The 16,033-nt window shown below is 48.6% G+C and overlaps 1 protein-coding gene and 1 non-coding gene across 10 annotated transcripts in view; both read right to left on the bottom strand.

Annotated features, from left to right (window-relative positions):
• Nucleotides 1-2,043: 2,043 nt before the first annotated feature.
• Nucleotides 2,044-16,033, bottom strand: part of CHD2 (chromodomain helicase DNA binding protein 2) — a 106,543-nt gene continuing 92,553 nt past the window's right edge. For 7 of the 9 annotated variants that reach the window (XM_025041218.1, XM_025041219.1, XM_015598720.2 and 4 more), the window contains 5 exons: nt 15,776-15,954; nt 13,837-13,936; nt 11,417-11,630; nt 7,549-7,795; nt 4,103-4,436 (listed from right to left, as the gene is read on the bottom strand). In XM_025041218.1, coding sequence (XP_024896986.1) covers nt 4,103-4,436; nt 7,549-7,795; nt 11,417-11,630; nt 13,837-13,936; nt 15,776-15,954 — 1,074 coding nt within the window. Of the gene's footprint in view, nt 4,437-7,548; nt 7,796-11,416; nt 11,631-13,836; nt 13,937-15,775; nt 15,955-16,033 lie in introns of those variants that run through there. The other 2 variants (XM_025041217.1, XM_025041221.1) reach the window with 2 other exon arrangements.
• On the bottom strand, nt 12,185-12,312 carry LOC112472826. The gene has a single exon (XR_003043777.1). It is a non-coding gene; the product is annotated as a small nucleolar RNA SNORA30/SNORA37 family (small nucleolar RNA).

The raw sequence follows: 16,033 nt of genomic DNA, 5'->3' as shown, positions 1-16,033 counted from the left end.
TGTCCCATGAAGAAGCCTCCACTGACTCTTCTGAGTCTTTGACTTCAGCACGTGCAGTGGCAACGGCAGGCTCGCCCTCACGCCCGGGCCGGGCCCCTGCAGCCAGGCCTCCGGGACACTCGGCTTTACTGGGTATCGAGCATTAGGAGCTTCGCAGAGATTGCAGGACGGTTTCACAGTCGCTTAGGCATCAGTAGAGCCCCTTGGGCTGGCCGCCTTCTCCAGCTCCTATCCAGACGATCTCCGCCCGCAGGCCGAGCCGCGCTTCCTCTGTCTGCGCCTTGCGAGGCGCTGCGCCTGCCCCTGCCAAACTGCTAGAGTTAACATTTGGGTCAGTGTTTCCATTATAAAATGCTTTTTCCCCCTTCAAGAATATACGACCCAACTGTTAAATTACCCTCAAGGCTGCAGGCTGGCAGACACGGTGTTTTTATTTCCGATGGGCAGAGGGGGCCGCAGGACCTTGGCGGGGATGCGCACGGGTCTTCGAGGCACCTCGCGGGGCTCTCGAGGTCCTCCCACCGGCGTGGGAAACCACGGGCAGCCCTGCTCAGCTGCGGGCAGCGGCTCCTCCAGGTCACCTCCATCCAGTGCAGGGGCTTGAAGCTGCTCGGTCAGGGGACTGTTAAACCGCAGCAATGGCTCCTCTGGGAACACCTTAGAAGCCCCTGGTGTAAGGTCCTGGACCCCACACGACTGGCGCTGAGTAGGGGAAGAAACGCAACTTTAAAAGGCTCCACTTCACAAGCTGTCAAACCATCTGAACGACACGGCGGCCGATCACGAGCCCCACCGCAATGCAACGTGTTCGCCCAATTCTAAAAATCCTTAGTAACACTTTTTAATATACAAGAATCAAAAGTACAGCAGTTTTACAATGTAGGAAAATTTAATACATACTATATAAACAACATTATTTACATCAGAAATCACTAAGACAGTGGCATTTTTCACAAATATAAATTAATTACTGTTTAGTCAACAGGTTTTAAAAGTCCACAATTTTACAATAAAGAAAAACCACCTGTCCCCAAACGAGGCGGGCACAGATGGACTAAAGCAGCCTGGACCCTCGGCCTGGCTCTCCTCACCCGACATGGCAGCCCCCAGACAAGCCAGAAGGCACGGGGGCTGGGCCCTGGGCCGCCGCCCCTGCTGACGAGTGGATTTTGGTCTGTAGGATTTCAGTGTGTGGATTAACTGAACTGCATTTGCACCGCACGTCCTGATGCAGACACAGAGCTAGCGAGTCTGCAGCACGATGTCAGAAGTGTTCTGGTTCCCACGAAGGGCTCAGGGAATGACTACGAGGGGAGGGAGCCCAGGGGCCGTCAGGCCCGGCTCTGAAGGACCGTGACGGTGAGCCTGGGGTCCACTGTGTCCTTTTCCGGGGGGACAGAGACCGTGTCAATCCTTGTTTATGCTCAGGTTTCAGGTGAGGCTAACTCCCCTCTTCCTCAGCCCAATGATTAAATCTTTCAAAGCTAGGCTCCGTGGAAGACCATCCTTACAAATTCGGGGGGCGGGGGGGAGGGCAGCTTCTCCCATCCGCAGTGAGAGAATTTCTACCTGTGCAAATCTCGGTTTTTAATATAAGCAAACTACAGTATTCATACTGACTTAAGTCAACGAGGAAGTGCCTCCTTTCTCCAACCCACTCTTCAAACATACTCAACACCTAGAACAGATGCTTTCATGGGGATACTGCAACTTTATAATCGATTTAACACTGATCTGGCTGATATTGCCTTTTGCTACATTGTATGGCACTCTAAGTCCCAAATGCAAACAAAAGGAAGTTCCTTTTTCCTCATGATGAGAGGTCTTTGGGAATAATTCACATCTTCTATCAACAACAAAAAACCTTGACGGTTTTTGAAACGCGGGGCCTCCTCGAAGCGAAAGGAAATGTGACGCCTGCCGGGGACGTGGTGTGTCCTGAGTCCCCACAGGGGAAGGGGAGGGGCGGCTCGTACCCTGCCCACCGCACCCTGACTGCTCACGGAGCTGGCGAGCCAAGCGCCGTAAAGGAAATGTGACGCCTGCCGGGGACGTGGTGTGACCTGACTCCCCACAGGGGAAGGAGAGGGGCGGCTCGTACCCTGCCCACCGCACCCTGCTCACGGAGCTGGCGAGCCAAGCGCCTTCCCCTTCGCCGTGGGCAGTGCCAGCACTGTCAGCAAGAAGCTGGACCTGTGGTGGCCCAGGCAGAGGCATGACTTCTCCCGCAGCACGCCCCCAGGGATGACCTGGCAAGGCCTCCCATGCAGGCCCGTGGGTGTAAGCCTAGGGTGAGGAGCCCCAAGCACCAGGAGGAGCTAAATGAGGCAGGGGTCCCCTAGGCCGCCAGCATGAGCTGTGAGGTCCCAGGCTCTCCTCTGGAACTCTGCACGGGCCAGCCTCGAGCTTGGTGCGGCAGAGAGCAACCACCCACGGCCACATTGCTTCTGCAGGTGACACGTCCACAGGGTGACGCAGCTCAACAAAGTCCGAGTAAAGGCATCAATGCTGTTGGCCCAGGGTACCAGCAAGTCAGTGATATTAAGTCCCCACAGGTCAGTTCAGGGAAAGTAATGTCGTGTGTGCCCAACGGAAGGGTTTTCGCCAGCTCCAAGCCTGGACACTTACAGGCATACTGTGCTTCGAGTCAGTTATTCTGCCTCCGTCTAGAAGGGCCTCTGGATCCGCTAACAATACTGGCGAGCTTGGTTTAAAATGAATGAAACGAAGGCCCGGACTCAGTGAAATGAAAGCAGTCTGCTTAACTGACACAACCACCTTGCCTCCCAGTCCCGACTCAGCTCAACTCTAGAACGACTCGCCGTCTGCAGCTCAGTCCCTGTCCCTGGACACTTCCTATCGAGGAAAAAATTTTAACTTGGGGTTTATCCTTTGACTTGATCTCATTCTAAAAAAAATGAGCTCAGTTCTAATGATCTCTAACCGACAATGGAAACCTGCTCACCACAGGTAACTAGCTTATCTCCCTCTGTCTACCACCCCCCACCCGAGTGTGAGGACATGTGTGACTCTGTGTCATCTACTTCAAGCTGTGAAATGGGAACTGAAATGCTGACCTGGCACAACACTGAACCCCGCCCCCCCACCAGCACGACCAAACGCCCGCCTGGGGCCCTGGCCGCCCCTGCACGCGCGCCCTGTCCCGTGCGTGCCAGCAACACGCTGACAACACGCACGCCTCCACCTTCCGTCCTCTCCCGGCCTTGGACTCGCACTTCTCATCCCAGGAATCGGAAATCTGCCAGGGATTCCGCTTTCTCAGCCGCCCTGCGCCCACCCTGCCCCTACCCTGCCCCCGCCTTCGGCCCCCTTCCAACCAAGTCAGACCCACTGACTCCATGCTGCCTGTCACAGTACTTGAAAGTCAGCTCGTGGACCCAGGGGGCAAAGGTGGCCCGCCCAGGAGACCAAAACTCTGACAGCTACAGACAGCATGGGAGGAATTAGTGTTTGGTGGGGAGGGGCCCACTGTGGGGTCGTCGCCCTGTCCCCCCACCCCTGCACCACAGGTGTCACACAATGAGGCCCACGCGTATCATTTCTCCCAAGAACGCATCTGAGGGGTGTACCTGCTCCCCCTCGAGTCCTATGATGCGAGACCCCACCCGCTCGTCCCCAAGCCCCACTCCCCGACAGCAGCATCGTCACTTCACAGCGACCCGAGTCACACACTGTCCAGCAGGTCCCAGCAGCCTTCGCACGCGCGTCCCCTCCCTGACCACCGCACCAAGGTCCCGGGTGCACGGACCCTGGCGACAAGACACTCCCGACCCTAAGATCCCTTCTTCCTTCACCCGGGAAGCACAGCCTGTGACACTGGTACATAAAAGTCACCTCTTCCTCCTAGCACCCGTCAAAGTGGGAGGCTGAAACCAGGCTGGAACGAGCGGGGGCGCCAGAGTGCAGGAGTGGTGACCGGACCAAAGCCCCCCGCTCCCTGAAACGCCCCTCGGCCGGCGAGCTGGCAGCAGCAGCGTGTCCAGAAACTCCACTTACTGGTCTAGGTAACTGGCTCCCGTGGGTCAGACCAAAAACATCCGGTGCTAAGGACTCTTGCGCTCCCCTTCTCCCGAGCCGTCCTTTATGTTTTCCGAACATTCCAGTTATAATCTGGGTTGTTTTTCTGTTCTAGCGATCTCTCCAAAGGAGACCTATGATCCAGGGGAGACTTGGAGTCATGGGGAGACTTCTGAGAAGGGGGTGAACGAGGATCTGAGACTGCGGGGTGCAGGGGCGGCAGGGGCTGTTTGTACTCCCCCAGTTTGTCTGTGTGGAAGGTGCGGTAATGGTCTGAGGGTCCCTGGCCATGATAGCCCATCGGGGGGCGGTGGTCAGACATTCGCCGGAAATCCTGCTGGTGGTAGTTCTGAGGCCTAAACTCATCCGCTCTCCTCCGCTTGGAGTCGTGATGGTGCCTGAAACAGAGACGCGAGGGTGAGCTGGAAGACCAGAGCCAGACCCTATCCCCTCCGCCACCGTCCACTGCTCTTCCTCGGAGTCAAGGACACTTCCAAAGGACTCACGGGAAATGCTCACATTACCAGGAATCCGGAAAACAAAGGTAATAACAAAGGGCTGTTTTACACTTATTGGCAAAGCCACATCCTATGAAATGACATAAGCCTCATCAAGTCTGCAATGAAGCAAGTACACACTTGAATCACTGGCGGCTTTGTACACTCATACTCCCTTCAGGAAAACCGGCACGACCTGCAAACATTTTCATATTCCTTGACCCAGCCCAGGAGAAAAAGAGCCACAGAGAGCATTCTGTTAAGTTATGAGTAACAGCAAAAACCACAATCAGCCTAATATTTGACAATAAGTAAAGGGTTAATTATTTTTAAGCTTGACTCAATGTGAAGAACATTAAAATGTTTAACTTCTACCAAAAGAACTGATACAAGTCAATGACGAAAAGATCAACAACGCAATTCAAAAATGGGCGGAGGACTTGAACAAACATCTCTCCCAAGATGGTGCACACGTGGCCGCTAAGGACACGAGATGCTCACCACCACCAGCCATCAGGGAAGTGCCAATCAAAACCACAGTGAGATACCTCTTCGCACCTCCTAGGCCAGCTGTGTTAAAAAAAATAATAAAATAAAGCCAGCAGATCAGTACTGGCAAAGGAGTGGGCAAACTGCAGCTCTCACCACTGCTGCTGGGGATGCAAAATGGTTCGGCCTCTGCAGGCGGGAGGTAGGTGGTTCCTAAAAGCGTCAACGCAGAACTACGGTGTGACTGACAACCCCACCACTGGTTCACGGCAGCACCGATCACCACAACCAAAGGCAGGACGGCGCAAACGTCCGTTAGCAGGGACTGGCTAAATGAGAAGTGGCACATACGTGCGACGGTGAGCCAGTCACAAAAGGCCCCAGCTTGTATGATTCTAGTTATGCAAAATATCCGGAATAAGTAAACACACAGAAGCAGGATACGGACTGGTGAGTGTCAGGAGCTGAAGAGGGCAGAATACGGTGATTGCTTAACGGTTGCAGGGTGTCCTCCGGGGTGATCGCAGCAGTGTTCTGGGACTTTTAACGGTTGCAGGGTGTCCTCCGGGGTGATCGCAGTGTTCTGGGACTGGACCAGGTGTTGGTTGCACAACACTGGGAATGTGCTAACTGTCCCTGAACTGTTCTTTTTAAAAGTCATTCATTTATGCTATGTGAATTTCACCTTAGGGGACAGAAAGATGGATGGTAACTTCGAGTTCCAGTCAAGATGGAGTAACAAGGACTAGATTTACCTTCCTCCTGAAACAACTAGAAAGACACAAAAATGTATACAATGATGGTTTTCAAGACATCATGTCAGATGTGACAACAAAGAGGAGTGACTCCTGAGAGATGGGAAACTAATGAGATGAGCCTTTTAACTGCCCTGCTCACTGCCTTAACACAGCTTCCAGGCCTCGGCATGGGGCGGGGAAGCCAGGAGGAGCCCAGCGCCCTTCCGGAGCCGAAGAGTCTGGGGCGGACATAGAACCAAGGGAGCTGGAGTTCGCAGGCTGGAGTGAAAGAGAGAGTTGTGTGCACAGAAAGCAGGTGGCGGTCTGCAGGAGTCCCCCTTGAGTGGTCAGTGAGCACTGATCGGGGTGCCTACTGAGGGGACCATCCAAGGCCAGGGAAAGATCCGCCTGGAAGATCAGAGGTCCAAGTGCCCTGTGCTCACGCAGGGCCCAGCTCACCAGCCATACCGAACACCTCAAGCCCTGCGGGGGTTTGTGTTGAGAGAGGACAGTGGGGACGCTGGCCTGGGTAGTGGAGAATAATTAGCCCCTGTCTGAGCAAGGCTCCGTCCAGTTCCGCCTCCCAAATCTTAACAGCAAGACCTGAAAGAATGAAACATTCCAAGTAACCTGAGTGTCTCATGATAAAGCTCCAGAATATTTATAAGAATCAAAAATATTCACCACTCAACAGGTATCTAGTAAAAAATTACTAGGAATGAAAAGAATGACTAGGTATAAGATCATGATAAGGAAATAAATTAATTAACTAAAATTGACCCAAATGACAGAATTATCAGACAAGGACATAAAAACTATTTTAAAACTGTATTCCAAATTTTGAAAGGAAACAGACATGAAAGAATGTTTTTTTTAAAGGCCCAAATACAACTTCTATAAGTAAAACTACAATGTATGAAAAATAAAATATACCAGTGGACCTCAAGGCAGGTTAGACATTGTAAAAGAAATTACTAGTGAACAGTGAAGACACAGCAATAGAAACTATCTAAAGGAAGCAGAGAGAAAACACAATTTAAAAAAATAAACAGTATCGATGAGCTGAGACAAACTCAAGCAAGTATAATCAGCACCTCCAAAGGAGATGAAAGTATTGGGGTGGGGGCAGAAAAAAATACTTGAAGAAATAATGGTAAAAAAAGTTCCAAATTTCATAGAAATGATGAACTCACAGGTCCAAGAAGGAAGGACCCTGGGCTGGTATCATCTCAGGGTCCCTGCTGCCCAGCGTGGCTGAGAGCCCAGCACACAGCTTAGTACTTTTGGCTGCTGGCTCTTTTATGGCTACCTCTTCTCTTGCTTTCTTCAGAGGAAGACAGAAAACTGGAGATGACGTCCTCTGACCCAGAGAATAAAACCTATGACCTGGCACTCAAGGCCTCCCAACCGTCCACCGTTGATCTTCCGGGCGCCCATCCTTGCCCTGGGCCCAGGATGCCACTGCTCTCTGCTGAGCTGACGCTTCAGAGCCCAGAGCAAGGATCAGCAGCCTCCCTTCATCCTCAGTCCACAGGAAACACTCCAAAGTCTCTACTTTCAACCACTGATCAGGACAGTGTCAGCTGCCCACCTTGTGATTCCTCCCAACGCCCCAAAGATGCCTCGATGGCATAAACGCTGGGTCAGACTCGGGACCGTGCCTGGGCACATGATGAGATGCTCATTGCCTCTGACAGGTACATTAACATGTCGCTTGTCTATCCCCCAATGAACAGAAAAGCTCTTGGCAAAGGTGAGCTCCTAGTGCCCCAGGGCCGTCTGCATACCTGTCATAGTAATCTCTATGTCCCCGGTGGTCTCGGTCACTGCTGTACTGGTCGTAGGGTCTCTTTCTAGACAGGTTGTTGGGTCGGTAGCTCCCAGAACGGTGGCTGTCCATGTGTCGCCTGTCCCCATAATGGTGGTCCTTGTACCAGTGCTGCTCATACTGATGGTGCCTGTCACTGCCCCATGACGGGTTGCTGTTGCCACTGCCATAGTTGAACTTTCTTTCCCTCTGCCAGTCTCCTCGATCTGCAGGGGAAGACAGAACGGTCTCATGGTTGCAAGGAGTGGCTCAAGTTCACTTCTACTGAAGTTTAAACTGAAAGGCTGACGTGTTTCAGAGAGACATTAAAGTTCCTCCTTTTTGGCCTTTTTGCTGCTGGTTAACAGACCAGTAACATTCTTTCCCCCACATTTTAAGGCGAAAGAAAATCCACCACCTTTTCCTCCTTCTGAAATCTTAAGAACTATTGCTTTTTATTTTCTACCTGCTTACTTTTCTCACCTGGGGCAGACCATTAAAATGAGGTTTCACTCAAAAAAAAACCAAATATTCAGAAAACAGCATTGCTGAATTTCACGACTGCAAGGTAATATCCTCTGTTTACATGTCTGAAGTTTACCTGCTGGCACCGTAAGCCTAGTCTCTGTAAACCATTCTCGACTATACTTACTGATTCCGCTATTCTTCCTTTGCCCATACCAAAAAAAAAAAAATAAAAGGACCTGCTCTTACAAAAAGTGATTCCTCGCACTCTGGATCTGAGTCAGTGTTCTAACTCTCAAGGACAGGGGCCAAAGAGGAATTTGTTTTAGCCTCTGTAACCCCCAATTTCCCCCTCAAGAGAAGCACACGTATTTAAATACGGAAAAGGTACTGAAAACACACATATTCAGGAATGGAGGCTAGAGTGAGTTTAACTGTGCCCCCAAGTATATGTCCACTCAGAATCTGTGAGTGTGATTATGACTTTACTTGGAAATAGGGTCTTTGCAGATGATTTCAAGATGAGATTATCTTAATTCAGGTCAGGCCCTAAATCCAATGACAGATACATCCTTTTGGCAGAAATCTGAGGCAGACACATGGAGGAAGGCATGCAGAGGTGGAGGCAGGGATCAGCCGCACGTCAGGGATCACAGAAGATCGCTGGCAGCCACTATCAGCCAGGAGAGAGGCATGGCACGATTTGACTCTCCCTCAGATCTTCCGGAAGGAACGAACCCTGCTGGCACACTGATTTCACACTTCTGGCCTCCAGTATTGTGAGAAAATAAATTTCAGTTGTTTTAAGCCAGCCAGTTTGCGGTGCTCTGTTACAGGCAGCCTTAGAAACTTACACAGAGACTTAACCAGCAGGAGCTATGTGGCCTCATGTGGGAAATATGATCTACCTACAGCTATGCTGAGACCAAAGATATGTCATCAAATAAATGCTTCTCTACTCATTTTGTCGGTCTTCCAGCATTTTTCTACAGAGACCAAAAATAGCAGTATCAAGGACACTATGCAGCTTAGAAATTTATACCCTTCAAATAATGTACAGTCAACCAGTGGCTTAAATTCATTGCTGATCCAAGGTAGATCAGGCCAGGCGGCTCTTCAATCTAAGAATGAACAACAAAGAGACACCTTCACAAAGTGAAAGGTCATGAAAACGGCTTAAAAGCAAACAGAGTAAGATTTCACACTGGGTGTCAATGTCTGTGGTACAGATGCTTAATATTTAAGCCAAGTCATTTATTTCCAGAGAAAGCAAACAGTGGTTCTCTTTCTTCTCAAACCCTCTATGAAGTAGGTCACTGGTTAGAAGTACTGAGCTACTAAGGAGATGGCTGAGGAATCCAGCATTTAAATAAAAGACTACAGTTATAGCTTAGTAAGAATTCTTTCAAAGGATCAGAATATAAAATCGGTGACATCACACGAATAACACGAAACCAATCTAATCCCAGGAAAAAAAATCAGCCTAACTAATACGAGCAGATCTGAGCACATGGAAATAGTTCCCAACCATCTTCTACAGCCATTACCTTTTCTCTCCTCGATAAAATTAGGATCGACTGACTTTGAACTATTTAGATTTTCAAGATTAGAAGACATGGCACTGGGCTTCCAAGGAGTTTCGAGCAGCTTGCAGAAAGAATTACACCGCCAAGGACAATAAGAAAGGGCAGGGAACCGAAAAAGAACCTGTTTGGACATCGAGGAGCAGCCAAAGCAAAGTCAGGGGCGGAAGGAGGGGAGCCCCAGGAGCAGGACACCTCGGAAAGGGCAGGGTGACTCTGCGGCTTTCACTCCACGAGGTTCTTTCCCCTTCTTATTACTTTTGTCTTTAAAGGCAATTCATGCTCACTGCAACCCAGGGAAGTGACGGATGGAGAAACTATTCACTTCCTCCATCTCCCCGCTCCACTCCTACCATCCTTACGTAACTGCTATCGTGTGTATGTTGCCACAGCTTTCTGTATGTTTATACAGATACGTTATTCAAATACATACTCTGGAAAAGTGTGGTGGTTCCTCTATATGTTAAACATAAAATTACCATGTGACCCAGCAAGTCCACTCTTAGGTATATACCTATAAGACCTGAAAACAGGTACGCCAACACTTGCACACAAAATTTCACAGCAGTACTATTCACAACATCCAAAGAGGAGAAACAACCCAAATGTCCATCAACCGATAAACGGATAAACCAACGGTGGTGTATGTCCATCCAATGGAATGTTACTCAGCCACAAAGAGGAATGAGGTACTGGCACATGTTACAACGTGGATGAACTTGAGAACACCACGCCCGGTGAAAGCAGTCAGACATATGCTGCACGACTCCATTTACAAGCAGCGTCCAGAATCCACAAACCCAGGGAGACAGGGAACAGACCAGTGGCCGTGGGGCTGAGGGCAGGAGGGAACCAGGAGAAACTGCTGAACAGATACGGGATCTCCATTTGGGGTAACGGAAGAGTTTTGGAACTAGGTAAAGTGGTGGCTGAAAACACTGAGAATGCACTAAATGCCACTGTACTGGTCACTTAAAATGGTTAAGTTTATGTTATGTGAATTTCACCTCAATAAATTTACATACAGATTTTGTTGTTGCTACTATTTTTCCCCCTCCAATTTTTTACAACTATAAACCCAATTCATTCTTTTTAACTTATAATAATATAGAGTACAAATGTCTTATTAGTCATCTGACCCTTCTCCTGTTAATGGACATTCAGGTTATTTCCACCTTTTTGCCATTATAAGGCTACAACAGCATCCTTATACATGTACATATGAGGATGTTTTTATTTCTACAGATTGACTCCCAGAAAAAGAGCCTACATATCTAGATATTTCAGATTATTTTCTGGAAGAACTACCACAATTCACACTCAGCAATTTATGTGTATATCACATTTTACTTTTCGCTGATCTGAATTGGTAAAAAAAAATGGTTAACTTGTTGCTTTAATTTACATTTCCCTAGTAACGATGTTATCTTATTGTATTGGCCATTTGTATTTCGTCTTCTGCATGAATTCTCTATTCCTAACCTTTGCTCGTTTTTCCATTTGGTTATCCTTTTATCAACTTACAAGGATATTAACAGTTTTAACCATTTAACTGTCAGGTATAACGTAAACTATTTCCCTCAGTCTATCACTTGCCTTTTGTTTGTTTATGGGGCCTATGTTCTTCTCAAAGTCGAGAGAACATCCTTTTGGATGTTTGTTTCATGCTTCATCTCATTCGGGAAAAAGAAGACAATGAAGTGATGGCAGAGAATAAAGCGCAAAGGCCCAGCTGCCGTCTTTGGAGAATAAAATGATTCTTCTCGTCACTGTTTTTAACAGCTCCGCTTCATGACCTACCTGCATTACTAAAGTGTCTCTTGTTGGGGTGACTGTAGTTATCCCTTGGGTGTCCATGCATCTGTGGGCCGTGGGAGGCAGGCAAATGAGACTTCTGGGGGTGAAGGCTGTGCGGCGCATGGGACTGAGACATTAGGGAATCCCGGCTTGAGCCTGAGGCCTCCGGTCGGAATGGCTTCTTACCACCAATCACATCATCCTTCTTCTTTTGCTCCTGTAGAGTAAAAGGAAACCAGAGACTCAAGATGCAAGGCTGAATCCCCAAGAACGGTGTAAAGATCGTCACCCCCAAACAGCCCCTCTTGACCCTCTTGGCTCCTGAGAGGAGCCTTCACCAAAAAAAGCTCGCAGAGTCCCGAGTGCTACAGTGTGAACAGACGCACAGAGCTCCCGCAGCTGCTCTGATCTACTAGGCCAAGTTCCACTGATGAGGACCTGTAAGAGCACGTGCAGCGACTGCTGGATGCCACCACCTGGGGCATGGGACAGGTGCCCAGGCTGTGAAGAGTTCTCCGAGACTCCTGTTGGTCCCAGTAAAACCAGGACCATCACCTTTCTTAGGCTAATTAGCTAATCAGTACAAACAGCCGACCAGTCCAGTGGGAACCAGCTCTCTTATGTCAAAGTCATCTGGCGAAATATCTAAATGTTTGAGTAACATTACTTTTTTCTTTTTTCCTTTATGGTAAAGGATAAAAATGGAGAGGGCCCAAGGTTAGAGCCGTAGGAGAAAGGCCCAACGTGGACTAAGATGTCAGAGAACAGTCTCTCTGTCCCACTGAGTGACAGATGCCACTGGCACAGTTCCAGGGCAAGGATGCCATCACGGGTTTTCTTTAAGCACCAGCTACCAAGTCCTGGCCCCGCTGCCTGGGGAGGACCTGTGAAAGTGCTAGATTACATCTTTACCACACAAGCAAAATATTCGATAGGAAAACATCAGAAAATGTAGTTTCTAAAAAATCAGAAATGTAAAGTATAAAATGTAAAGTCTCACTAACGAGAATTACTGTAATAATTTGGTCCAAGTCTTTCTAAGCCTTTTTACGTTTATATACGTATATATATTTTTAAACAAAATTGTTTGGTATTCTTTTTTCACTTATATTGTGAAAATCTCATGTGAATACTTATTTCCATAGTATTATATTTATGGATGAGTAATATTCTCTGGCATGAATATATCTTGACTTATTTATCAAGCTGATTCCAGTCCATTTCTTCCTGGTGGACGTTCAAGTTATTTCCACTAGAAACATGTTTAAATCCTTAAGCAGCTCCTTAAACTCTCAGAAGAACTGTTTTACTCTTTGATGAATCTTACTGAATCATCCCCCAGAAAAGCTGTGACAACATATACTATGCCCCCACGGGCAGCGCACGGCTTCGTTCGATTTACACTAAACTTCGGATACCTGGACTGATGGGGCCCTTTATAGCACGTGCTCAATTTCAAATGCTCATCTTAACTTTCACTCTTACCCAGCTATTCCATTTCCTCCAAGGGCCCTTCCCGACCACTCTAAGACTTCTTATAATGCTGAAAATCGACATTAACGTTCAGCAGTATTAGCATATTATTTCTGCACGTTTCTGCTGGATCATGTATCATATCCTTCCACGTAAATCAAATGAGAAGGAACAGCTCAACACAGTGCTGGGCGTACGATATGTTCATGCAGTAAACACTTCTGAGCCCTGCTCCAGTGACAGCGCTATTCCAGGTACTGAGGACAAGCAGAGGACGAGAGGCATGAAATCTCTCCTTCGTGGACCTGCCATGCCAGCGGAGGAGGTACTAACTGCTCCTAGATGGGCCCTAAATTGGGTAGGACCCACATGGCAAGTCAGCAGATCTGCAAATGGACAGGCCTGCACGAGGACACTGCCCGCCACAGCATCGAGTCACCGCCGTGCCCACCCCCTTACTCCAAGTCAGCTCCTTCACACGAGCAGCTGTGACCCACCACACAAAAGCCGGCCCAGAAAACAATCACGAGCCACGTTTAGATGCCACACTGAGACATGAGCATGTGGAAGAAGAGGCCTGATGAATATGAGAACACAGGGTAACAACTCCCCGTGAGAGTTTCAACACCGTCTGGTTCCAATACACTGGCCATCTGACCCTTCGGGTCTTACTGCGGGCCGACCATTACTGGAGCACGCTGAGAAACTGCACAGCCAGCCAGCGGGAGGAGCGCACTGGACGGGACGGGACGGGACAAGTGTTGTGGCCTTCTGCACACCCCTTGGACCCACATCTCCATCCGTACAGTAAGGACAGAGACCCGGGGACCAGTCCAACACCAGCCACCTCCAACTCTGACCATCTCCCCAGGGAAAAACTGCCATTAAGGAATTTTCTTGGAACTGGTTTTTATCTATTAGTATGAAGTAGGATTAAATCTGTATTTTACCTCCTCTTCTTGAGATCTTTTCTTATGAGCCATCTTGTATAACTTATGCAATTTTCGAGCATCAAATTCTGTAAACTTGGAAACAAAAATCCATAGGTTCCTTAAAAAACAGAAATGATACTGGTAAATTATAGAATTTTTTAAATTACTTTTTATTCTCTTCATGGATGGCAAGCTATCAAGTTTTACTGTGGAATACTCTCCAGGTGCAAAAATGAAGTCACAGAAATATTCTTCCAGGTCTTTGCATCAATAATCCATCTTTTTTTTTTTTTTTTCCCCATCTTTAGATGCTACTGTCAACAGGGTTTGGCTGAGGGGTCTGGAGACCCGGGCTCTCTGTGTTATGGTTAAAACTCCCCTACTTCACTGGCACCCAGGGCTCCAGTCCGAAGTCTCCCTCCACCGTCCATGTTCCCAGAACCCGCCAGGCTGGGCGCGCACACAGCCGGCTGGCTGTCTCTGCGCTGCTGCCCCTTCCTTCCTCCCAGTCGTCACCACCGAGCCCTATGGTTTCCTCCTTCAAACTCCCAGGGACCCCTCCCTCCGATCCCGCCACACGCACCCTTAACAGGGCGCTGCTGTGAACGGGGCATGACTGACAGGGAGCTGGAAGAGGCGTCTCGCCCCACGCACTCTTCAGAGAGCAGCGTCGCCGTGTGTGCCACCCAGGCACCGTGTGGGCCCCCGACTCGTGCACCTGCTGCAGCGTGTTTCCGAGACGCCGTCTACCCGCCTCCCAAAGGCCTTCTGTTAATTACAGGCTCTGGCCGTCTTAACAGAGTGCCTCTGCACCCTGACGACCCTCGCGGCCCCACTTCTGAGCCCCTACAGAAGCCTGAGAACACCTTCATCAAAGTCCACTCCACTCTACAGCAGGCTCGAGTGTGTCCACCTGCCTCTCAGAAGACGCGCCCGACTACGCTTCTGCACGCGCCACCCCCTCCTCCTCCAGGAAGCCCCACTGCACCTGGTCAGGGAATTACCACTTTATGATAGACAGTGTCTCAGGAGTGGGCAAGGACCTTCCTGCGAACTACTGTCAGCCAGGACCACGGTGCCCCGTGCATTTAAACACAGATGGGCCTCGGCGCACAGCAGAGAGCCCAGCTTATGAACATATATGTACTGGGATGACAGTACTTTTGGTATCTTCCAACAGGGACTGACTGAGTCGGTAAAAAGCAAGCCAGATGGCTGGGGACGGAAAGGAGGTGCTAACAGTGTAAAGCGGAAGAGTAACATTTTAAAACAATTCTGTTTCTTAATGGGTGTGAAGCATGCTATGGATAGCATAACATGAGAGGTTTTCTTAAATTCATTTTTACTCCAAAACCAATCCACTGATATTGGGTTTATTATACGAAAATAATTACATTAACCATGAAGTATATGGAAAGAGATGAATGTTACAACTGTCTGTGAGAAACTTATTGTTTACTTAAAGTATCAAAAGTGAAAAATATTAAGTCATGATACCTTACAAACTAAAGTTCTGAATTACTTGTAGTAATTCAAATTACTCCATCATTAAAGAGAACAGAGAACTCTCAGTTCTGGTGGTTTCTACCTACTTCTCCTCCTGAGTTAGTAGAGAGCTAACCAATCAGTGACTATATTATATCTGAACTTTAACCTGAGATTAATGTAGAGTCAAAGTAGATTTCTGTCCCTTTCAGGTTTAAAGACTGAGTCTTTATGCTGAGAATAGGCCATCATATCCACTATCGTTTTTCTCTTACAAAATAATGACATCATCCAACCCATTAAAAACACTGGGCTCACTGGAATGGCCTATTTCAAGAAAGTAAAATGAAAGCCTACAGGAATGTTGCCAAAGGATAGCTTTTGTTGAGAAAAACAATTTTCTTTGGGTGGCTATGTCACCTTCATAAAACAAAACGGACCCACACAACTCCATCAAGTCAAGCCGGGTTACCTCCGCCACAGCTTGATGTGCTCCTGGTCTGAGTAAGCTTTAAGGCACTCGGCTATCCGGTCCCCGATTTTCAGCAGGCAGTTCCGGGTGTGCTCTAGTTGCTCCTGCACGTTGAGCCCCTTGTCAGGTTTGTCCAGCTGTTTCAGTGCCTTTTTCACGGGCCTCATCCTCTCTTTACACTGGAACAGGCCAAGAGAGTGGAGTTATGAAACATCTGCAGCAGAGACGCCTCCGCCTTTGCTTCCTGTGCCCTGAATT

Source organism: Pteropus alecto, unplaced genomic scaffold, assembly GCF_000325575.1.
Source record: "Pteropus alecto unplaced genomic scaffold, ASM32557v1 scaffold59, whole genome shotgun sequence".
Classification (NCBI taxonomy): Eukaryota; Metazoa; Chordata; class Mammalia; order Chiroptera; family Pteropodidae; genus Pteropus; species Pteropus alecto.
This window is presented reverse-complemented; position numbering and strand designations above follow the sequence as displayed.